We start from the raw sequence: 25207 nt of genomic DNA, 5'->3' as shown, positions 1-25207 counted from the left end.
AAGGATGAATTATGATAAATGCTACCATTTCCTGAGTCAGACGTATATGGAAAAGGCAACAGATCTAATCCTTTATCAGAAAGGATTGAAATGGGGAGACACATTCGTTTTATCATGGCTCCCATTGCTGGCTGTTTCTTTATGTGGGGTCCACACTGAGCAATGAGGAAAGGAAGAGGTGCTGGACCACTGGCTATCTCAATATGTGAATCTGGAGTCACTTCACACTTGGTCCCTCTAAGTGCAGTTTATGGACGACAGTGTTCCATGCCACACACAGAACACAACATGCAGGGCCTGTTCCCTTGATCTGCCCATTACTACTGGAGACGGGTCACATGCCTGGGCTATTTTCAAACGTTATGCTTTGAGGAGAGGCAAGGACCGCACATATACAGCAGGGGTCATGTGTGTAGTAAAAACTGCTTCCGCACAGCCCTCCTTCTGCTGCAAGGAACTACATAGTAGGAACCCATCACTCTTCTACTGCATCAGTTTTCCCTATTCCAGCCAGCACTCCAGAGACACTGCAGTAGAGAAAAGGAGTGCTTTTCAATGGTATTTAATCCACTTCTGTTTTAAAAAGGAAGTTCTACTTCTATCGGACATAGTGAAATCAAGCGACAGAAATTTAGTAATTTAGCATTATGTCACAGATATAGTATCTTCCATCCAATTAAATGTTCTCTTTCTACCAGTCTCACTGGTACTACGAAGAGGGTGTTCAAGCATCTGGTTCAAGCATTTTATTTAAAAAAACCACACTTCCATTGTATCACCACCCACTCTTTCCTCCCAGCTAAGTATTCCTTGCTGTTCTAAATCTCCTTTCTTTTTAATCTACTTCACATGCAGCCTACTTCAAATTAAAGCCTCCCTGAGCATGACCTTTTCAATACACTTAACTGTTCTTAAAAGAGTACATTGTCAAGGAGCCATGAAAATTAAAGATTCCTAGAGGAACAACTGACAAGAGCTCAGTGCCACTGTTTTGCTCCCTTATTAACTGCTAGTGCAGAGCCAGCAGAATCTGGCCATATTTTCCCCACCAAAAAACACACATCAAAGATAGTAAATGCTACTCTGCTTCCAGGCTGTATCTTTACAATTTGCAAAGCACTTCATACCTATACACCTGTAAGTCAGCTCAGTAGCATCATCATTTCTACAACATTTCCCTTACTGAAACATACAAAATGCAAAGTGCAACAAAACACAGGAGAACAAGAAATGAGAGAACTGAATAAGCATTCTTATTAAACTTAATTGGTCCCCTTGTTTAGAAGTTTTCTGATTAGAGCAAGAGCGGACAACGTAGTCCTCAACTACAATTCCCATCATCCCTGACCACTGACCATGCTGGCTAGGGCCAATAATAATAAATTAATTATTATTATTATTATTATTATTATTATTATTATTATTATTATTATTATTTATACCCCGCCCATCTGGCTGGGTTTTCCCAGCCACTCTGGGTGGCTTCCAAACGAATATTAAAAACAATACAGCGTCAGACATTAAAAACATCCCTAAACACTTGTCTTTTAAAAGTAAAATAGTTATTTATTGCCTTGACATCTGCTGGGAGGGCGTTCCATGGGACAGGTGCCACTACCGAGAAGGCCCTCTGCCTGGTTCCCCGTAACCTTACTTCTCCCAGCGAGGGAACAGCCAGAACGCCCCTGGCGCTGGGCCTCAGTGATGGGAGCTAGTGCCCAAGGACACCTGGAGGGCACCAAGTTGGCAAGCCCTGAGATCTCAAAAGGACATTTTATTCTTATCACCATTTCTATACTGTACCACCAAGGCGCTCAAGGCTGTATAAAAGCCCCATGGCACAAAAACACACACAAAACCAAACAAACCCTCACACAATGACACACAAAATCCCCGCAGCAATGCTTTAAAGTAAACTAGTCTAAGAGACAGCAAATGGATCATAGTTAACACATTGAGCTTTACGGTTAAGCGGGGTTTTAAACACAAATCTCCCTATTCCCAATTCAGCCTTCTAACCACTACAACACTCTGGTTTATGTGTGACAATTAGGGGACATGGGTACACATTTCAGAAAAATGTTGAGTACACTCCTGACTACAACTCCTGACTACAGTTGAGAGCCAGTGTGGTGTAGTGGTTAAGAGCGGTAGTCTCGTAATCTGGGGAACCGGGTTCGCATCTCCGCTCCTTCACATGCAGCTGATGGGTGACCTTGGGCCAGTCACACTTCTCTGAAGTCTCTCAGCCCCACTCACCTCACAGAGTGTTTGTTGTGGGGGAGGAAGGGAAAGGAGAATGTGAGCCGCTTTGAGACTCCTTAAAGGGAGTGAAAGGTGGGATATCAAATCCAAACTCTTCTTCTTCTTCTTCTACAACTATCAGTCCCATATAACAGATGATGAGACTGAGAGGCTGAGGGGACACCTTTCATGTTCATGGTTGAGGGAAGAACTGAATTCAATCTCTTCAAGTCTGGATCTGTTGCCTTCCAGAGATTGTTGGGCTCCATCCTGCTCCCATCTTTCCTGACCATTGGCCATTCTGGCTGGTGCTGATGCAAGTTGGGAGTCACCAACATCTGGGGAGGGACAGCTTCCCCCCCCTCCCATAGCACTCACTTCAGACAAGCATGCAGCTGTAGCCAGTTATGCCTCCTAACAATCAGCAACAATTTCCCCCAAAAGATAGAAAGTTGGATATGGCAAATTCATGCTGGAGAGAGAGAGAGGAGAGCTCCAAAATTGAAGCCCACTAACACAACTACTTCCTTAACAAGGAAGAAACAATTCAATTGCCACACAGAGTCTGAGGGCCAGTCTCTGGCAAAATTAAAAGACGTTTATCAATGTATGATAACACTGGTGCCCTGCTAACAACAGCTGGCTTAAATGCTGGCTTCAGCTACCTGCAGTTAACAAATGAAGGTTTGTTCTTAGTAAGGAACAAGTGTTGCCTTCGCACCGGTCCCGTGTGAGGCAGGCCCAGAGGAGTTAATAGGGAAGGCCTAAGATTTTCTTTTCCTTTAACAGTGTTTGCAGACTGAGAAAAAAAGCAATTGACACGAATCTACAACATTGAGTTAAAGGTGCTTAAGGTGTCAATAGCTCACTCCATATTTTGTAGCTTTCCCCCATCCCTAACCGTATGTAGTTCGACCGATTTATACTATGCAGCGGTTGCATCTGGGCAATACACTAACCCATGTTTTAAGGAAGGGTAAGCAAGATGGAGCCATGTGGGTGTTGTATGACTCCTAACTCCTCTTAGCTGCAGGCAGCGTGGCTAAAGGTTAGGGATTATGGGAGCTGTACCATCACATCTGGAAGGCACTATGTTGGCTACCCGTATTTTGAGAGCTTAAATTTCCATTCAGTTACTGTATAGAACTGCTTTCTTAGAATCATAGAATCCTAGAGTTGGAAGAGACCACAAGGGCCATCGAGTCCAACCCCCTGCCAAGCAGGAAACACCATCAGAGCACTCCTGACATATGGTTGTCAAGCCTCTGCTTAAAGACCTCCAAAGAAGGAGACTCCACCACACTCTGTCTGTCAGCAATCAGGAGACCTGTCAAATCTTTGACCAGTGGTCCTTATGGCTTTTATTTCTCTCTTTCAATAACAAAGAACTACAAACTGCTTGCCTCCCTATCTGTCTTCCATTTCAGAGATTTTGCCACCCAAGTGCTCACAAGCAGGGCATGAAGATGACCAATCACCCCTTATTTGGTATTTAAAGGTATATTGCTACTGTCCATCTTGTGGTCATGAATTCCATTTGAACTATGTAAACGTTACTCCAAGTCAAGTGAGAGTGACCCAAATGTCAACATCTCTTGCAGTGTGAAGGCTGGGCTGCGGCTAAAATAGAAAATTTAAGTTCCACAGATCTTGCAGCATTCATCTTTGGGCCACAGCCAATATTTTTTAGAACTTGCTTACCAGAAGGAATGATTCTGGCTTGGATCCTAAGTTAGTCTTTTCCCAACCTTCTAAAACAGGTTTTCGGAGAGTGCAAGAGATTGCAGGCAGAAATTGAGGAAGGTCTCCTCCCACTTCTGCCTGCAGAAGCATCACCTGAGCAGAACTCTACTCGGGGGAAGATCCCACCAGCCACAACAAACTCTGAGACACTGATTTCCCCTTGCATACATGTGTCACCACAAAAAGGGTGCATTCATTCCTCAATGCTTTCCTTAGCATTTTCTTACTCTCACTACAACCAAACCACCTTTGTTCAAGTGAAGACAATTATTCATTGAGGCTACAATTCTATCCACATGTATTCCAGTTTAGGACAAGAACCTAGGTGTCCACCTGGAAACCAGAGACCAGCTGTTAAATAGAGAAAACGCTGGTCTATCCAAGAAGCTGCTGCCCCTGCTCAATATGACAGTAAACATGGGCCAGGGTGAAATTAACCAAACCAGAACCTTCATATTCCACATAAAGCAGTGTCAGTATCTGCTTAAAGGCACACACACAAGCTATTTCCAGAGGCAGGTAATATTTTAATGCATATCCCTGCAGACGGGCAAAGTACAGATACACTTTCCTGGAGCTTTTGTAAAAGGGGACAAAAGCCAAACAATTTAACACATGAAACCCTGTGAAGTTTGGTTAATACATTAAGGCTTACCAAAACACACTTTCCAGTTTTAAGTCAATTTTCAATTCTCAGTGCAGTGCAGGAAGCCAAAATTTGACTGCCACTACATTCTTGTCCTTGACACCTGCATGAAACAGCCCTAGAACACTTTTAAGCCATTATTCCAGAGAATAATATTTACTCAAGAATTAAGTATGCAAAGGACTTGAAGAACTTCTTGAAAGAAGCAACTTACAAATAAGCCTTTGTTCAAATGCGATAAAGTTTGTTTAAAATCCATGCAGTTATCTCAACAACAATATGTTGGGCATTCTAAATTTGCAAATCCTCTTTATTAAAAATAACAGCATTACAACTTAATTTAAAGTCCAGTGACAAATATTTAAAATACTGTTATGTTTTATTTTACAAGACACTGTTAACAATTCTCAGGTGGCAGAGGGCAATATGAATAAGTAAAGTTATCCAATACCAGACCAGACCGCGAACCCATCTAACTCAGTATGATCTACCATAACTGGCAGCAGTTCTCCAAAATCCAGGTCTCTCCTTCATCTCCCCAAGAATAAGAAATGCTAGAAAAGGTATTTAGGGTCCCTGAAACAATTTCTAAGCTCCTGGGCCACAATTATCAGTCCAAAGGCACAGAAATGCAAAACCTGCCAAAACCAATTCTGCAATTTCTTTAAACTTTAGGAGTGATGCTTAGGGCAGCCAAAGGAATTATGTTCTCCAATATTTTGTTGCTATGTAAACACAATTACACTTGAAAAACACTGTCATTCAGCAAACTGTTCTCAGCTTGTTAACTTATTTTAACACAGAAGTTAAAAGAAAATCCACTGCCTTGGCCTTTACCCATTCCAGAAGCCTTGCTAGTGCCACACAAATTACTAGTCTCTCTGCTCATATATACGTATGTTTATTATTTGTGACCTACAAGGGGGAATCCCAAAAGCAATCCTTAGCTCCAATGACAAGAAGGCAAATGCCTGTTTCTGAGGCTAAGTACAGCCATATCAGGAAAGACAAAACTCACAACAATCCATTGCTTCTCTTGTCTCTCCTATTCAAAAGTATCTCCTACAGTATGAAGGTACAGCCATTAAGCATGACACTTATGGAGGTGCTTAGTGTAGCTGGTAAAGATGAGCCCTAGGGAAGTAGTTTACACTTAACTTTTCTAAACTTTATACACACAGCCTGGTTTTTCCTAAGAGGCTGAGCTCCTAACTCAAAGCCTGGCATCCTCAGGCCAGGGGTGGGGAACCTGTAGCCCTCCAGATGGTGTTGGACAAACTCCCAACAACCCCAGCCAGCACAGCCAATTGTTGGGAATGATGGGAATAGTACTCTAGCAACATCTGGAGGCCCAGAGGTTCTCCATCCCTTACAAAACAGAGCAGCTCCACATGAAGCATCTGTTGCTTAACCACACCATTTCAGTCTGCAGGCAGGAGAAATCTAAAAGTTGTTAGTATGGTACATTTCAGGGAGCTGTTTTTAGCATAATTGGGCATTTGTACAACAGACCCACAAGTACAATCTGAAGTAGTACAGTCCATCTACCGATCATGAATTAACTCAACCACCCAGCAGACAATTTGATGTATTACTTTCTAATGCTGAAGAGACGACTATGTAAGCAGCCTGGACCTTTTTTAGCCCAAGGGTCACATTCCCCTCTGGGCAACCTTATGGGGGCCACACGGCAGTGACAGGCAGAGTGGAGGCAATACTGGGTGCAGCAATAAATGTCTTTTTTTTTTTTTTTTTTGCTTCTGCAGAGTTGGTTAGTGTCTTCACACTCACACATCCCTCTCTATCCAATAAAGCAAGTATTACTATCACCATTAGAGTTCAAGGACACATTACAGCCAGGCAAAAGGACTCATGCAGGTATTTTAGTTGGCTCCATGTCCTCCCCCCCCCCCCCCAGTTCTAAGTCATTGTTAAACATTTGGCAATATTCCTTCTATACAGACTCCATATTTTATTGGGAAGTTTAAAAAGTCATAAGAGATCTGCTCAAAAACCGCTGTGCATCTGGGACAGAGAAGAAGTCATGTATATCTTAGTGCCTGTGAAATCTAGTTTGGCACAGAAATCTACTTACCTACAGTATACCAGCTTGCATCTGTCAGTTTACTGACAGTGGCCTCTTGAAACGATCCATCAGACATCTTGGTTTCAACAGTTGCACCAACCTATAATGTTAGAAATCACATTCATTTCCTCGTACAGATCAACACCCTAATTTTAAGCCCAACAGTGCCTAAGTGTTCCTCAACCTTTTGAGAACTAAGGCACTAGTTTTGCTCCCCTAGATTTGAATTTGGGGCATGCTTACAAGTACTTCTTTTTGATTTGCTTTCAGAACGACAAGTCAGCATCCTGCAGTTAAAGTGTGGGATAGCCGCCTGTATACTTGCCTTCCTTTGCCCATTCAGTCACAGTTAAGGGTGTGGCTCTTGCTGTGTGGGATTATCAGCTGCTGTGCAGTTTGTGCCTCCTTATGCCCTCCATCAGGATGATACCACTGCTCATTGAGCAGCAGAGGGAATAATAGTTGTTTGGGAACTTCCCACTTCACACAGAGCAATGCATGCATCCAACACACTTTTTTCTTAGCAGACATTGACTCTCCACTCAGCAGTAAAGAAGCTAATGCCCTTAGATGTTGCACTTAAAGGCTTTTTATTTCAATGGCACTTAAGTGTGTAATGACTGTCCTCTGAAGTGGGACCTGGATGTGTTTCATTGTCAGCTGCATAGTCTGTACTATCATGGAACCAAGACTGAAAATTATCCCTGAAAATTATCCCATGGAAGGCCAAGCCTTTGGACCCAGAAACTTTGTATCAAGTTTCTGAAGTGAGGAATGGTTACATAAACATTGCACTGAAATATTCTACTTTATACAGTTTTCCTTTCGTAGATAATTTCTTCCTCCGTTTTTTGACTGAACTATTTATAGATCTTCACTTTAATATTTCAGCGAAAATATATATATGCATGAATGTGAGAACTAAAGTCAAACAGGAATGCTGCTGTCATTTGGCTTACTCTGAATCAGGCATTTAAATGCACAGTTTTTTTTGAATTTACTGATAACTTTTGAAGAAAACATGCATACATACCCTTAAAGGTCCTTTCACTTGGTCATCTTGCACCAACTGTGTTGAATTATCCTGTTTTAAGATCACCTGCATATTTTGAGAGGGATTTTAAAGAAAACAATTTTACTTGCAAAGAGGTTAAAAAATGCATGTCATTTACTGTGAGATTCAACATCAGCCCACTTGAGCAATGGACTTTCATGTGTGCACACATGACTTTTATGCGCCAGTAGGTTGCTCCCTAAAGTATGCCCCAGCAGCTATGGGGACTTTCCAGATCCGACTGGGGACAGAAGAGGAGGAAGTCCCAACATGCACATTGTTGTGACATCAGATCTCACCCTATATGCCAGCATGCAGAGTAGAACATTATTCTAAGTAAGATTTTTCAAACATGGAAGTTTGCTTTTATTAAAAGCATTCAAATAAAACGGCAGCACAACTATGGAAGAAATTGCAAGAAATTTAATTTCACGCTATCAATTGAGTATATGGTATTTGTCTGGTTGCCAAGTCAGGTCAATAAATGATCTGGGGACGGGGGACTCCAGTGATGTTTCCTTAGTAAATCCATTTTTTACATACAGTGCAGTACATTGAAACTCTTGACACGAATCAAAGAAGAACACGTTTTAGCTGACTGAGGTTTATGCCACAATAACAGGACAATCATACACAGGATGTCCCATTATGGTCACAGGGACTTGAAAGTGGGCACAAGACTGCAGTCTAAATCTGTGAGTCTTTTGAAAGGTGCCATAAGACTATTAATTGTGAGGCAAAATACCAACATGATCATGGCTTCACATGCAACTGATCCATTAACTCAGATCCATTAGAGATTTGCTTTCTCTTGATCAATGACTGAGCAAATCACAATTCCTGCTACACCAGCAACTTAGCCATAAGTCTGTCTCTTTGATAACACAGCAGATTACACCAATTAGAAAGCTCTCTTAACGATCCAGTGACTGTGGACCCGTGCACTCCATTGCTAGAAGATACCCTTAATGGAAACACTTCAGAAATGAATGTATTTTTAAAGCTGAATTTCTAGATACCGTACAGGTGAAGCCTATGAAGGGCTCGTCTTAATCCTTACCCATTTCAGCACTTACAAAAAAAGCCCCGTCAAATTTATAGTAAGCACAAATTGTTATTGATTTTTCTTTTTTAAAACAAAAGCAAAAACCCTGCTCTTCAGCAAAGATAGAATCCTAAAATGAAGCTGCACACATCCAAGGAGAAATACAGGGTTTTCCTGATTCCCTCCCCAACCCCAATGCCGTAACACTTATTTGGACCAGAAGAGAGAAAATAAGTGGGGTTTCTTACTGCTGGAAAATAAATGATGCTACCTTACATTTTGGCTTTTTATTTCCTCAGGGTGCCCTATTGGGCTGGGCTTCCTTAGCAGCAGGATGCATGCACTTTCATGCAGAAGGTCCCCGGGTCTCTAGATAAAAATATCTAATGAAATAGGTGATGTGAAAGACCTGTGGCTAATGCACTGGCATCAGTGCTCTCTCTTACCTTGACTTTCACCAGCCTTTTTACTGTCTTAATTTTTGCCTCGCAGAAGGCACCCCGGTATTTGGCACTGACATCAGTCCCAACTGTCAGGTAGGCAGGCTCATCTGCTGCCTGAAGAGAGAGAAAAAATGGTCAAAGGGTGGAAGCATTCAAGCACACTTCTCAAGGTTCAGATCCCTTGGCACAATTTTAAGGTTAATCGTAAGAAAACCACAATGAAAAACTTTTAAGCCTACAGGAAGTAACTGACAGACTAAGACCTGCCACTGGCAATTAGTGGAGTTGCATATACACACAGGTTTACTCTGACCCAACATGTCTTTAGAATCTATTGTGATTTATTTAGTTTATCCATTCAGAAAAAAATCTAGTCACCAAAAAGAGAAAGGACCTGGTTCTTGTGTTTTGCTTTTACTAAGACAGCATATAGATGAATCCAAATCTTTATACCATTTGTCATCTACTATTTGGACAGTAGCTTACAGTGACCAATACTTAACAGTACACACTGGAAACACTAAAAATAATCCTACAAGAATGTGTATTTCTGCAAGATGGATTGTACGCTCTGAAGTCTTTGAAGAAGTGCATGGTACTCAAACACTGCAGTTGTAAACAAAAGATTTGACAGCTGCTGCTTCAGCCAATGGATTTTAAGTCTTACTGGCCACATGTGGTTTCTCAGGCAGACATACCAACAGTCAAACTTTTTGTTTCTCATCTACAGTTGAAAGAAAAAGAAACAAGCCCAATTGTTGTTTAATGAGGATAGAATGCAACACTAATTTTCCTTAGTTTCTTGTTCACTTTTTCCAAAAGCTGCACCCCCAAAAAAACAAGCACCTGGACACAGAACAGCAGAGGTTAACAAAGTTTTAACTGCTGATACAACACAGCTTATCAGCCCATTTATTAGAAAATACTTTAACAGCACATTTCAACAGGGTAGTTCCCAGGTAAGTGTGCATTAGATTGCAGCCTTAGTCCAACAATTAGGACTTAATTCATTAGAAAATAAGTATAAGGCAGTGTCTTATGTACTTTCACTTTGATCAACTTTGACCATACTTCTGTTCAATGAATTAGCATCATTGAATAGTGACCTTTTTAATGACAAGTAATAACTAACGAACAAGTAGCATTGAATAATGATGTTTTTAACAGCAAGTAATAACTAGTGAACAATCTTACAACCCAGCAAATGAGTGGGCAGGGATACAATTTCACTTCTCATTCCCAATACACCGTAGTGGAAAACAGCAATTTCAACCTTTCAGAGAAACATTTGAAACACAATGTAAGCAAGAATTTTAGCACTGATGTTACGGATATATAAGTTCTTGAATGTAAAGAACCAGAAGAGGAATGCCTCATTTCTTTCCAGAGCTGGAAAGTAGCTTCTCAGTGAGTACACATAAGTAAAACAAAATTCTTGCCACCATTTTGGAACTGCAAAGCCTATGTAAGTTATAAACATTTTCTTCCATGCTTTGCATACAGAAGGTCCCAACTTCAATTTCCAGCATCAGGTAGCATGAAACAGAAATGACCTCTGCCTGAGATAGTGGAGAGCCAGTACTAGCCTAGATGAATCAATAATTTGACCTGGTGTGAGGCAGCATCCTATTTTATGCTATTGTATTTCTATACTGCAATATTAAATTGTTCACTGGGTTTGCAGACATATGTGGCTGTTTAGCAAAAGGCAAGCTTCCTTAGCAGTGGCATATGAACCATATTTCACTAAATATGTACTCAACAGGATGATGTACTTTTAACATTGAAGGAAAATAATACACAATCATTGACAGGATAGAGAACTGAAGAGAAGAGAAAACTGAGAAGTTGAGAAACAGATTTACCTTCATCTTTGAAGGTTATTTGAGGGATTCCAGCTCAAAAGTTTTCTTTTTACCACAGTTGAAGAAAAATCTAGAAAACAAGGAGAAAATGGTAATATTCATACATGTAACTATAAAAAAGTGACAGAACTGAAGAGCAAGAAATTAAACTATGAAGTCAGTGGTCAATTATGAAAACACAATCCTCTCCTTAGTGTACACAACGCAGAACTTCTGCATCTGTAGAACACTCACTCCAGGCCTCATACTGGCAAGAAGGAAAGTGCTGAAAAGTAGTAAGTGGGCAATTTGGAGTTCTGGTTGAGAAGTAGCTGATGCTGCTACCTTCTCTCTATTTCAGCTCCCTCTTGCTCATCTCTGCGTCCCCCGTCAGTAACTGTCATCCAGCCTTTTCTCTTCAGCCTGTCAAGAAAAGAAACTCTAAGGCCACGGAGAAGACATTCACTTAAAGGAAGCAAGAGGATGATGAAGAAACACGAGCAATCCCAAGAAGCCAGGATCTTCAGCCCCCCTCTTAGCTTCCTCTAATCTGAAAAGACAGACAAGAATATATCTGAAGGTAAAAATGCTGCCTGGCAAAGGGGAGGCTGACAGGCCAGTCAAATACAGACACACCCTCCATTTACGACTTCCAGCTTGATCCTCTGTATGTTTACTCAAAAGTATGTACTCAAGTGGGACTTGCACCCAAGGGTGCACAGGGCTGCGGCAAGTTGTCAGCAACATCCCCTCGACCGCTTAGCAAAAATCACTCTTTTGCCTTTCCTGGCTGAAAAGCACCCCAGACCTTCTTTCCCCACCCCCTGCACTCCGATTCACATCCAGGCCTCGCTCGAAACAAGCCCCATTCCTTTTAAACGCACTTCCCCATATGTCGAAGCCCTCCTCCTTCCGCCCCCAAGAGTGAAAACAAAATTCGTGCTGTGTTTTGGGAAGCCTTCTCTTTCCCCTAAAGACTCCGAAAGGCAACACATTCTCCCCCCCTTTCCCACCCACCCGATTAAAAAAACTCACCCCTCTTCTAGGCCTTGAACCCCCCTCGCCTCCCGGCCCACCCCGACTGCCCCCCAACACACAAGCCCCTCAGACCCCCAACCAAGGCGATGGCAAGGGGGGGGGAGAACCCCTCCAACCCCCCCTCCAAGGAAGGCCGAGGCAACTGGCGAAGGGCTTTCTCTCTGAGGGGGGAGAAGGGGAAAGAGAAGTAATGGGAAGGAGGCCCGCCCCGAGCTGAAGGGGGCCTCGTCCAGATGTGGCGGGGAAAGAGAGCCTGCTCAAAGTGTGGGGCAAGAGGAAGGAGGACTTGGCCGGTGTGTTGTGGCTCCTCCGTGAGGGGAAGGAAGGAGGCAGAAGGCAGCGCTTCTCCGCCTCCCCGGCCAGGCGTTGGAGAAGCAGCGGCAGGAGCAGGAGGAGGATCCCGCCCGGGCCTCCCGCAACCTCCGGAGGGGATCCCGAGTTCCAGCGCAGAAGGTCCCCTGCCTTCCCTCCAAGCCCGGCCAGGCCCCCTCAGCCCCGCCACCAACTCACCGCCGACGAGGATCCGGCGGCGGCGGCGGCTGCCCCGTTTCCTTCCTCCGGTGTAAGACGTGGGCGCGTCTCCGCCGTCCGACCCCGGGCAGGAAAGAAGCGGCGGCGGCTGAGGCGGCGAAGGACGACGACGACGACGACGGAGCGAGCGAGCGAGCGAGCGGCGGCAGCGGGGAGGGAGGTGGGGAAGGAGGACGGGCCTGTGGTCTGGCGCCTCAGCTCCGCCTCTTCCCCGCCCCCGGCAGCCCGGGCTGCCTCTGGCTCGCGCGCTCTGGCTCCCTGACGGGCGGGCGGGCGGAACTCCCTCGCCCAGCGCTGCTGCTGCTGCTGCTGCCTTGCGCGGCTCAACACCCAAATAACAAGCTGTTGAGCAGGATCTGCGCGGCGCGGCCTCCCATTGGCTCCTCCCCCCGCGGGGCCCCCTCCCCGCCCGTGACGCTCGAGGGGGCGCTCTGCCCCGCCCTGATCGGGCGCCGCGCGCAGCTCCCGCCTTTCATTGGACTGCGGAAGGGCATTTCTCCGCGACGCGATTGGGAGGCCGCTTTCCTCCGCCCCCGACTTCTTCTTCTTCGTTTCCCCGTCCCCCCCACCATCATCAAAGACTTTTCATTGGTCCAAACCGAGGAAGGGCGAAGCGCCGTTGGACGGCCGGCGGCTTAAAAAAGGGAGTTAAGTCAAAGTTTCCACCCGCCCCGCCTCCCTAGGCTGAGAAGGGGAAGCGAGCGAGAGGCCTGCAGGGGCCGGATGTGAAGCGCCGCGAGGCGATTGGAGGAGGACTTGGCGAGGCAGGAATCTGAGGAGCGGGTGGGCGGGGCGGGGGAAAATGAGGAGGAGGATTGGCGAGAGGTGATTGGCTGCCCGCGCCTGTCTCATGGAAACGGAAAGGTGGAGGGCGGGGTCAACAGAAGCTTGCGGAGGCGGCGAAGTGAAAGCCGAGTCCTAAAGCGCATGCGTCCTCCGGCCGTCAGGGTTTCATTATTTTTTTCCTCCCCATCGCCTTCGCCCGGCGCCATTTTGTGCGCTCTTCAGTCACGTCTCGGTCCCATTTCGTTGAGAGGGCTGGAGGTGAAGGGGTGCTGAGGACCGGCTCCGGCGGAGGCCTGAGGTAAACGAAGCCGAGGTAGGTGTGGGTGCGGTGAGGCCTTTTAATGTGTGTGGCGGGGGAGAATGCGACCTCCGTCCGTTGGCTTAAAAACAGCCCTATTTTGTGTGGAGAACGTCGAGGGGCGAGGAGGGCCGCGAGCCCCGCGACCGTTACCGCGGAAAACTGCCTCAACGGGCCGAGGTAAACGTTGCGTAGTGGGGCGGGGCTGCGGACCGGAAGCCGAGTGTGACGTCAGGACTTGCGCAGCCGCCAATAAGGGGGCGGGGCTTCCCCTTCCGGGTTTCCCTCCTCGCTCTTCCTTTTGATAGAGCAGGGGAGTGAAGTTTACCCCCGCGAGGATCTGGGACGTATTTCTTGAAAGTGCTTAATGGCTGTCCCTTCCTCGTGAAATGGCCTTGTCGTAGCCCTTCTGTAACGTTTTCAGTTTTTTTGCTCCAGTAGCTACCCGCAAACGCCCGACCATCCTGCGGCGCCTCAGGGGCGCTTTTTATGGAGAGGGATATGCATTTGTGGACGCCGTCGTGAGATCTGCCCAGAGATCTGCGCGTGGAGGCTGTCCATAAAGCAGCTGGGCCCTGCTCCATTGTGCTTAAACCCCCGCTGGCTGTTGGCTTACTCTCCACAATCCATGTATGCCTGCACCTTTCAACCTAGAATAGTACTTCTGTTGTCTGATGAAGAGGGGCTCTAGCCCACAAAAAGCTTCGGCTGTTGCCTTTCTTCAACTGTGCAGAATTAAAACATATTCTATTAAAGACTAGCTTGACTTCCTCTTCAGGATTAATGTTGTGTATTAGCTGTAATAGCACTCTCCTAGTCATGTTTACTCATAAGTATGTGTGGTTAGCCCTGCAGCCAAAAAATTGTCCCAAGCAAAGGACTACTCTCAAGTCTAAATTCTGTATGCTTCTCTCTCCCTGCCCTCCCATACAGATAGATATATAGGTATCCATATCTCATACCTTCAATATGACATGTGTGAGCCACTGCTCAGTGTGGATTAAGAGATGTTTGTGCTGCAAAGGGCAGCAAGCTTTGCTTTCTTGTAGTGCAGACTTTTTGTGCCTGTGTTCTATTTCTAGTAAATGCAAGTTGCTCAGATCTGCAAAGTCCTCCCACCTTGTCAAAAGGACCATTCTTTATAAACATGAAGAAGAATTAGGAATTTTGTGCTCTCCATCAACTTGCCAAGTGATGAAAAGAAGGTAGCTTCATAAGAGAGTGCTTTTTTGTCATGAGTAGAGTGGAAACTTCTGCCATGATGTATGAGTAGAGCTTTTTACTGAGGATTATAAGAGAATAAAATAAAATTTCACGAGGGCCTTGCAAGTACTAACTCTTGTCTTAGGATTCATGCTTCTTAAATCACTTTAGCCCATCTTTTATGTGCTTGTACGCTTTGCACTCCAGATGTCCTTATGAATGCACTGGTTGTTCAGGGTGGTAATTATGGAACTAGGGGCAGTGTTCGAAACTCCCATGTTCTAGGCACATTTTGCGACAGAGAATTTCATAATCGCAAGCAGGTTCTGAGCTCTGGGCACAGTATTGTGCCTAAGATTTCAGATTAAACTTTGTATTTCCAGCAGTTTGAACTCCATCTTGTACCCCCCTTTCAAGAAGCACTTGTTTGATATTTGCAGGGGGAAGTATGCCGGCACCTCCGTCACAGTATTTAAATTGTTTCAGCTAAGAAGGATTTGCATATTTGCAAGCAACATAATTTTACACCAGTTTTCAAATCAGCACAAAAAAACAGTTATGACATTTACAGAGCATGAGATAGATATTCATCATGCTTTAGGCCGCATAGTCATATTGTCATCTGTGACACACAAGTTGGAATGGGGTGGGGAGAGGATGTCCTTCCTCCTTTGTAATTTATCTTAATTTTGCCACCTGTGGCTAACTTGCTAGGTGTTTCTTTCTGTAGGTTGAATACAGAAAATACAGGACTGTTCATGAAAATTTTAGGCAGGGCTCCACAAATTATTGCTGGCCTTAGTAGTGAGCCATTTGTATTGGCCACTGGCTCCTCTCCTACACAGAATCCTATGGCACACATGGGGAGGAGCTGGGTCAGCTTTTCACTTACCCTGGGCTTTCAACACACAGGAAACAGCAAGAGAGATGCTTGGTATATCTTCCAAATGAGGTACTAAAAGAGGCAGGCTCCTTCTTTGTGTGTGTCAGAGAACTTGGAGAGAGAGAGAGAGAGAGTAGTCTCTCTTTCCAACCCGTTATGAAGAAAGAGCCTTCCCCTCAGGTTGCCTGCAAATCATGCAATAATTTGAGAAATGAGGTACTGTATCTTGCTTTGTCCAGGACATCTAGGAATTGCCAGAAAGAGACCATTAGTAACTGTTGGTCACGCCTGACTGTATTTATGGATGCTTGCACTTAACTACCCAGGACAGTGGTTTTCAAACACTAGGGCAGTCTCCCTTTAACACGTGGAAAGAGAATTCAAAGTCAAAAAGAGATAGAACCTTAAGCCATGTAGAACCTTCCTCCCTAGCAGGCTAAGACATGTTGGACTGTACACCCCAGCAGAAAATCTTCATTGATTCATACTGAGTTTAAGTGGATGAGTGAGCTCCCACCAAATTTGGCAGGAGCGTCTCCCATTTTCTAAAACTGTTACCTTGTTGGAATAGTGTCCCACATGCAAAGACCTTTGCATGCCATGAGCAGACTGTTGGTTCTGATTTGACAAGGGGTATAATAGGACAGAATTGATTGAGAAGGGGGTGATAAGCTCATGCTGAGCTGGGGCCTATAATCTCTTGCACAAAATGCTGACACTTTGTATCTGTTATTCCAGCAGCAAATTCTTTCTTTGAAACTTAACCCAATGAGGCATCAGAGGGACGTGTTCAGTATGGTGATGACAAATAAACTTGGAGCACCTTGCAAAGGAACCTGTGGTGCCAAAAGCCATGGGGTGGAGGATGCTGGTGCTGTTGTGAAGCTGGGCTATCTAACTAAAGAGGAAGATAATTCGCACGGAACATATGATGAGTGGGACAGCTGAGCCACAGCTGCTGCACTTCATATGTTGATGCCGGAGACAAGATGGCTGTAAACTACGACTGAGAAGGTTGGTCTTAACACTGGCTCTGAATAGTTTATCCCGAGGCACATAGTACAGTGTATTTTTTTGCATTGTGATTGCAGTTGGGGGAGGAAACACAGCTGAACTGTAGGTAGATCAAATACTCCAGCCATAGACGTTGCCTGCTAGTAGACGGCTATTATTAAAGTGATCCTGCTAGGGTGATGGGTGGGAATGGGGTGTGAACTTCAATCCTTAAAGATATGTAAATAATAAAGACCAAACTATCACAAGATCATTCTGTGTCTTTGTAAAATAAACTTTGCCATGTAGGGTATTGTGATGATGACCATTAACTATGTATCACATAGCAAATTAGTACTTTATATCGTAGCTCACCTGCTGTCCTTTATATGGTGAATCCTGTTTGATGTCTCTGTTGGAAGACTCAGTTCTGATGCTTTTGGTTTTGTTACACATGAGCTGTTAAGCAATTAGGGCTTGACTTAGTGAGGTTATTTGTTCTAGCATATATCTGAATAGGTCTTCATAAACCTGGGAACCAAGAAGGGAAGGAAATGAATGTAGCTGCATTTTTATTTTCCTCTTCTGTTTTGCCTTTTGTCCCAGTTCTTAAATGAAACAAGGTGTGAGTGTCTGATTTTATTTTAGGGAGGGGGAAGCTAGCTGGGTTGTACACTTCAAAGGAAGTAATTATCCTTAGAAGCTCAGATGTTCAGCTTGGGCAGTTGCCACTGTAGGTTTATTAGAAAGAAACCTTGGACATTGTACTAACTCACAGAGTTTGTGGTACAGAAAGTGGCTACAGCTGAATACACAAATCCATGCTATTAACATATGTGTAAAGGTCTTTTTTTTTTTTTAAGAAACACAGTGAACACAATGGGAGGAATGAATGGCTTGGTTCACATGTTGGGTTGAATTTTTGTTTGATGTTATGTGAATGAGGCTTGAGCTTGTGTGCTGCCCCCCCCACCTTGCAGGCTTTGAGTTCAACCTCCTTATGTCAAACCTTGATTTACTGTTACATTCAGATCAGCAAACTAGTACATGTGCTTTCCCTCGTATTCAAACCACAATGCCTGAGAGCCCAAGAATCTCTCACAATGCAAAAGCATTAACTTCTGTTGTGTTAGAGGTGAGCCAATTCAATGTGAATCAGCTCCCATGCTGCATTTCATCACAAGACTGCTTTTATTATCATACAGTGGTGCCCCGCAAGACGAATGCCTCGCAAGACGAAAAACTCGCTAGGCGAAAGGGTTTTCCGTTTTTTGAGGTGCTTCGCAAGACGAATTTCCCTATGGGCTTGCTTTGCAAGACGAAAACGTCTTGCGGGTTTGCTTCCTTTTTCTTAAAGCTGTTAATACCCGGGGAATCCGTGCTCCGCAAGACGAAAAAATCGCAAGACGAAGCAACTCACGGAACGAATTGATTTCGTCTTGCGAGGCACCACTATAGATTGAAAGTAATATCCAAGAGTAAGCTACAGTTCTTGCTGCTTTGTGGCAACAATATATTGGGAAAGGCTGCTAAAACTTCATAGAGTAATACTTTTAATCTGCAAAACTTGAGTGTGCCCCACTGTGTGCTAAGCCCATAAGAACTACTAACAATGATGTTTCCAAAGAAAGAAAAAGCAGTTCAGCTTTATAGCAGCTGTTAAATATATTTTGTCATGCCAGGCTCTCCATGGCTACTTGAGATGGAGATGAACAGTGATTAGAGAATCCTGGAAAATCTATGGGTGTCACTCCAGTTACTGATCTGGCTACATTGGGCATTAACAGTTTTTAGAAACTTGGAAGTGTAGTTTGATCAGATACCTACTTTTAAAAATGCATTTTAAAATTAATACATCATAAATAATTTACATGCTGCTGTGAATGTTTGGATTATGATAATGTCAAAGGTATAATACTTGTTCTAGCCTAAGCATTCCCCACCACCACCCCGGCAAAACAATCTGTCTTGCAAACAGTGATTCAGGCACCTTCTTCCTGTTTCTCCCCAGGTTCTGGTCTCTCAGTTGCTGCTGCCTCTCCAGAGCAGTATTCTAGCTCCATAAAGCCACAACTAGAAGGAAACTTTATATTACCAGTTGATGCCCTTTAATGCTGAAAGCAATAATGTGCACATTGATAATAGAATTGTAGAGAAGGGACCATGAGGATCATCTAACCGAACCCTGTAAGGCAGGGATCTAAGATTAAGAGCCTCACACTCTACTGACTGAGCTATGAGGGTCTAGACTGGTAATGACAGCAGTATAGAGAAGGAATAGGCACTGTCAGCTGGAGCATTTTACTATAATTTATTGAACCAGGCAACATAGAATACAGATATTGCCATTTGTGCAGAAGTGTTGGAGCAGAGGGAATGCCTAGGGTGGAAAAAAAGCCAGGCTTTCTAGAAATGTAACTTCTTTTTGCTATTTGCCAGGTGCCTTTCAAGTTGCTCACCCCGTTCCAGAGAGCATTTGGAAATCAGTACTTTGTTTAATCACCAAGCCATCTGGAAAGGTAAGACAGTTTCTCAATATTTGCTAGCTATGTAGTGTGAAGGTTTTCCCCTCCTTTTGTGCTTTGTTGTGTCAGAATTGCATAATCATATATGCTGATAGTGAACTCATTCTCCAGGTGCTAATCCTTATGGAGCTAGTCCAACGCACAAATAAAATCCAATCATAGGCATCCCAGTGTGTTTTTCCTTTGTAAAGCTCTGCCTGTGTAGAATAAAGACACTTATTCTTCCATCTTTACCGCAAGTAGCAGCAAATGAAAATGCAGCTAGACTGATTTTCATTGCTGCTGTTTTTTTTGTTTTTTTGTTTTTTTTGTTTTTTGCTTGTTGGCTGAAACTGCTCACCTGGCTTCCTGCTTCCATTGTTGGAGTCTAAGGAAGCAGTTTTCTACCTGTGGTAATAAGATTTAGCAATGTGGAATGGTTTTTGTAAGGAGGTCCCTGGATGCCTGTCAGTGGAATTGATAGCTAAGAGCCTGCCTGGTCAGGCAAAGTTGCTAATATTTTTCTGCTTAAATGAGAAACCAGGCATTTTGCACAGAAAAACAATGTGATCTCAGAAGTAGCTCTGCATAGGGTGATTTAAGTTTGGTTGACATCCTCCTGGAGGGATGTGGCTGCTTAATCCCATGCTGCTTGGGAAACACTTAAAAATACCGCATTTTATAGCTTTGTCTACTGCCTTGGTTCAGGTGATTCCTTCCTACACTCATAGCTATACAGGACAACCACCAGTGGGATGGGGGGTGGGCATAAGGGCAGAGAAAAGTTATGACAGCTGGTTCTGTTCATACAACCCTTTGATCTGTAGATGTCTACTTGGGTATTAGTATGTAAAATATGCAATCTGCTAGTTTTCATCTCCCTGGATATAATTACTATTTTAGGATGACAACTTATTTCACTTTGATGTTACAAGTCAATATAGCCTTTATTCTTTTTAACTCATGTTAAGATTACAAATAGTAATGGTGTATTGCAGAAGCAAATGTTTACTTTTGGCTCCCACCCAAGCTCAGTAACACTTTTCTGTATTCTCAGCTTATGCATTCTATTATGTGCAAATAATTCCTTTAATTGTATGGTGTTAGCTATGTACTCTTTGATTTCTCTCTCTCTCTCTCTCTCTCTCTCTCTCTCTCTCTCTCTCGGTGACAGGTTTTCTTATTTTATCAGATGGACACAGTATCTTCAAAACACTTGTGTGATTTGCCTCTTCCCCTTGGATGAGAACATATAGCTTTCCCCAATATTTGTATGTTTGTGTCATTTTAATATTTTCCTTCAACAGAATTGTGACTGTGAATGTAGAGATCCCTGCAGAAAATACTCCCCAAGGCACAGAACCGTGTGAGCTTGTGTGTATGGCCGGAACCATGATGAAACATCAGCTATCTTGCTTGTGGGATTCAGTACATTTGTGTTGACTGCTTATAATCTGTTCCGAGTCATCTTCGTTAAGCAGAGAACTTTCATTGTATCTGACAAAATGTCTCAAGATGAACAGATATTTTAAACACTGATTTATGGAATAAAAGCATATTTTATGATTACATTTGGCATCTTTTGTTTACCATGCACTAGCTAGGAGCTTGGACAAACATGCTTTGTGGATGTTTTGAGACACTCTTCTAAGGGTTGTGCATTGGGTCCTAGTGTGAGCACCACAGCTTCTTCTGCTCTTGGTTGCGGCTGAGGAGCTGTTTATGGATAAACAAGAGTGTACCCATTGAAAGGAGACTAATTGTCTGCTACGCATGTAGAAGACCCCTGGCTCCCAATAGAAGACCTGTGCATTGCATCTTAAGTCCTAATGAGAGTTCTGTCTTGCCTCTTTTACTCGCTGAAGGGCCACTATTGGTAATACTTGCACCTCTTAATTTAGGAGAACTAGAGCTCCTTTTTTGAATGAGACCTTGGGTCTCCAGCTGTTTTTGGACTACAGTTCCCATCCCTGACCACTGGTCCTGCAAGCTAGGGATGATGGGAGTTGCAGTCTAAAAACAGTTGGAGACCCAAGTTTGGGAAACGCTGGCCTAGACCATCATTCACTGGTCCTGCTCAGCTTTTGCCTGTTTGGAAGGTATCACTGAATTGTGCTGATGCTGCTTATTGTCTGGCTGTGTGTAAATCTGAAGAATATAGTCTACTCTACAAAATTAAGAGTCCCATCTATTGCTGTGACTATTTTACTGCTGATCTCTACTACCGGCATGTGACTCCTGCACTTGAGTGAATGTGGGCTGTTGGGGTGAAGGTTCCCCATTCACAGAGATAGGAGAAGCTTGCCCTACATTTGTAAAGAGGTTTCTCATACCTGCTGGATTGTACCTACCAACTCCTCTCCTTTACAACATATTATGTACAAATTATCCTTAGCACATATATTAAGTGCTTTGTGCTGTGAATCACACAGTGCTGGTTTGCATGTGTTTGTTTCCTGCTTGGTCACACTAATTTATGACGTAAGCAGGGCTGTGGTTTGGGGATGCCATGACTGACATGAGAAAGTGGAAACATGGTCTTGAGTACAGCACTGTAAATACAGAGAAACTTTTTTTTTAAAGGAACAGGAAGTACAGTGGTGCCTCGCAAGACGAAATTAATTCGTTCCGCAAGTTTTTTCGTCTTGCGAGTTTTTCGTCTTGCGAAGCACGGTTTCCCATAGGAATGCATTAGAAATCAATCAATGCATTCCTATGGAAACTGCCTTCAGACCAGGTCCGGGACAGTCTGTCCCCCGACCTCTTCTGAAGGCTGGGGGGGGGGGGACAAGAGCTTTTCTTCCCACCCCCAGCATTTTAAAAAACCCCGGGACAGCATTTTAAAATGCTGGCGGGCGGCAGCGAACGCTTCGCTGCCGCCCGCCAGCATTTAAAAATCGCCCCGGGACAGCGGAGGACTTCTCCGCTGTCCCGGGGCGATTTAAAAGCCCCCGGGAAGGCAGGCAGGGGGGACAAAGACTTTTGCCCCCCGCCAGCCTTCAGAAGAGGTCCTGGACCTCTTCTGAAGGCTGGCGGGGGGCGAAAGTCTTTGCTCCCCCCTGCCTGCCTTCCCGGGAGAGCGGACAGCTTTTGAAGGCAGGCGGAGGGGAGCAAAGACTTTCCGCTCTCCCAGGAAGGCAGGCACGGGGGAGCAAAGGACCCAAAGAGGTCCAGGACCTCTTCTGAAGGCGGGCGGGGGGCAAAGGTCTTTGCTCCCCCGTGCCTGCCTTCCCGGGAGAGCGGAAAGTCTTTGCTCCCCCCCTTCAAAAGCAGTCCGGGACAGAGGAGAAACACGCTGCGTTTCTCCGCTCTTCCGGGAAGGCAGGCAGGGGGGAGCAAAGACTTTCACCCCCGCTCGCATTCAGAAGAGGTCCAGGACCTCTTCTGAAGGCCGGCGGGGGAGCAAAAGTCTTTGCTCCCCCCGCCTGCCTTCAAAAGCCGTCCAGGATAGCGGGAAGCGCTTCCCTGCTATCCCGGACTGCTTTTAAAATGCTGGCGGTGGGGAGCAAAGCCTTTCTGCCCCCGCCGGCCTTCCTGGACCTCTTCTGAAGGCCGGAGGGGGGGGAAGGCTTTGCTCCCCACCGCCAGCATTTAAAAGAGGTCCCCGTAGATTTCCCTATGGGCTTTCTTCTTGCGAAGCAAGCCCATAGGGAAATTCGTCTTGCGAAGTGCCTCAAAAAACGGAAAACCCTTTCGTCTTGCGGGTTTTTCGTCTTGCGAGGCATTCGTCTTGTGGGGCACCACTGTAGTAATGAGCCAAGTGACACTGCCACTGGTCATCTGAACTATCATTAATATTGTGTGGTTCAGCATCTTACCAGTAGGAAGCTGCAATCATTATTCTACCATAAATTCATAAGTAGAAGTATGATAACTCTTAATTGGCGAAAATGTTTCCTTTCACCTTACTTTTTTATCAACAGATGTAGGAAAGTAGGCAAAAATATCCCACTACTGGCAGCTCTTTCAAAACTAGTGCTCATTCAAGAACTTCAGTACTAAATTATTCAACACTAAACACAATCATGTAAGAAATGCTCCAGTTCATGTACTCATTTGTGTAAATGGTGGCAGAAAGCTGCTGTGGGAGAGGAGAATGTTAAAATAATCCTGTTATTCACAGGGGCAGCTGAGTACACAAGTTGGCTTTGACTGTAGACAAAGTACAGTGGTGCCTCGCTAGACGAAATTAATCCGTTCCGCGATTCTCTTCGTCTAGCAGTTTTTTCGTCTTGCGAAGCAAGCCCATTGACAACTTAGCGGATTAGTGCTAGAGCTGTCAAGCGGCTTCCAGCGATCAGCTGTTAAGCGGCTTATCAGCAGAACAGCTGATAAGCGGCTTAGCGGCTTAGGAAAAGGGCGAAAAAAGCAAAAAAAAACCCGCCGGGGGGCAAGATTTTTTCGTCTTGTGAAGCAACCCCATAGGGAAATTCGTTTTGCGAAGTGCCTCCAAAACAGAAAAACCCTTTCGTCTAGCGGGTTTTTCGTCTTGCGAGGCGTTCGTCTTGCGGGGCACCACTGTAGATGGAAGAACATGAGATACTTAGTATCCCATGCCCCACTTATGGCCTCAAAGGCATGTGGCTGGCTGCTGGACCACCTGCATCTATGGTCAGTGTAAGAAATTGGCCAAGTATCTGAAATATTCATGAATGCCAAGATTGTCACAAAATAGTGAGCAAGCTTTTGTATTTTGTGCAGATGTTAATCAAAAGTAGGTAAGTGGGTGAAATGGTGGCTTAGTGTGCTGACTATGGGCTGAAAACAACTTTCTGGACAGGAAATGCTAGGCTTCTCCCAAATTTGCCCTGGAGTGTTCTCAGGTAAAAAAATTATCTTTTTCATGCAAGCATCCTTGTGTAAGCATTGCCATCTAAACAAGTGCAATAAATTGGAAAGTTAAGTAGTTTTTGAACAACAGCAATCTCATCGGAGCACAAAGTTCTGGTTTCTCTTAAGAAAATCTCACTGTAAAATCATAGCATTTTCCAGCCACTGCAAAAATTAGTTGAAAGTGATCACCACACTAAAGCACAGCACTACACAAAATACTGCAACAATTTTCTTCTCCCAACTAGGGCTCAGATTATGTTTTCACAACCACCACTCTGTTACATGAAGCCACAAATCAATATCCAACAGCATTAGTCAGATCCCTTCTATTCAAGCATGACCAAGCTTCAGGCTCACTATTTGCCCTCAAGCCATCCCACCTGCTGAATTGGAAGAGGAAAGATAAAGCTTGAGTGTGACATCTTACTATATATATTACTTTTCAGACAGGTACATATTGTTCATGCTTTACACAAGCTTTTTACAAACTGCATCTCAAAGCAGGAGTAATCATACTTACTATAATCCAATCCAGACAACAGGAAGATTGGACTGCTAGGTAGGGAGGTTGACTCATAAACTTGTCCAGTTGTAGGATACAGCCCTGATATTCTTTGTATGACCAGGTATCTGGGCTGCTACCTTCTGACAGGAGGGAGCAGGTTTTTTACCATTTCTTTAAGGCCTGGATTCAACAGGGCTGGGGAGTGTAGTTCTCTTAGTAGTGGGTGAAATCTAGCATGCTACATCTGGGTGCCCAATGTGATTTTAAACTTTTTTCCTTCAACAACATATTTTTTCCACACCACCACCTATGCAGCAGCCAATTTGCTTTTGGAAATTTCAAAAGGGTTTGCTATGTAGCACTGAGGAGGAAAAAGACAGTTGTGGCATTTCAAGACAAGCTGCAAGTCCTCATCAGTGCACAAAGTTTCTTTGGCTCCTAGCTAGGTATATCTTCCTGTGTTCATTATGTGTCTCCATCAAGCCCTTCCTCTCATTGTACAGTTACCCTGTCCTAGCCTTTGGAAAG

At 44.3% G+C, this 25207-nt stretch overlaps 1 protein-coding gene and 1 long non-coding RNA gene across 6 annotated transcripts in view; one reads left to right on the top strand and one right to left on the bottom strand.

Moving 5' to 3' along the window:
* The window catches only part of ARID4A (AT-rich interaction domain 4A), a 60715-nt gene extending 47662 nt beyond the window's left edge, over positions 1-13053 (bottom strand). For 2 of the 5 annotated variants that reach the window (XM_083731501.1, XM_083731505.1), the window contains exons 1-5: positions 12654-12980; positions 11127-11196; positions 9265-9375; positions 7753-7818; positions 6729-6819 (exon numbers count right to left, since the gene is read on the bottom strand). In XM_083731501.1, coding sequence (XP_083587627.1) covers positions 6729-6819; positions 7753-7818; positions 9265-9375; positions 11127-11132 — 274 coding nt within the window. In that variant the 5' untranslated portion in view covers positions 11133-11196; positions 12654-12980. Of the gene's footprint in view, positions 1-6728; positions 6820-7752; positions 7819-9264; positions 9376-11126; positions 11197-11360; positions 11589-12653 lie in introns of those variants that run through there. The other 3 variants (XM_083731504.1, XM_083731503.1, XM_083731502.1) reach the window with 3 other exon arrangements.
* A 592-nt stretch (positions 13054-13645) lies between these two features.
* On the top strand, positions 13646-25202 carry LOC310844728. The gene is made up of 6 exons (XR_014564275.1): positions 13646-13773; positions 16583-16858; positions 19277-19356; positions 20649-21941; positions 23098-23512; positions 23873-25202. It is a non-coding gene; the product is annotated as an uncharacterized lncRNA (long non-coding RNA).
* The last annotated feature ends 5 nt before the right edge of the window (positions 25203-25207 follow it).

This window comes from Podarcis gaigeae (genome assembly GCF_964106915.1).
Source record: "Podarcis gaigeae genome assembly, chromosome: 1".
NCBI lineage: Eukaryota > Metazoa > Chordata > Lepidosauria > Squamata > Lacertidae > Podarcis > Podarcis gaigeae.
The sequence above is the reverse complement of the archived record's forward strand: the minus strand, read 5'-3'. Positions and strand labels throughout refer to the sequence as shown.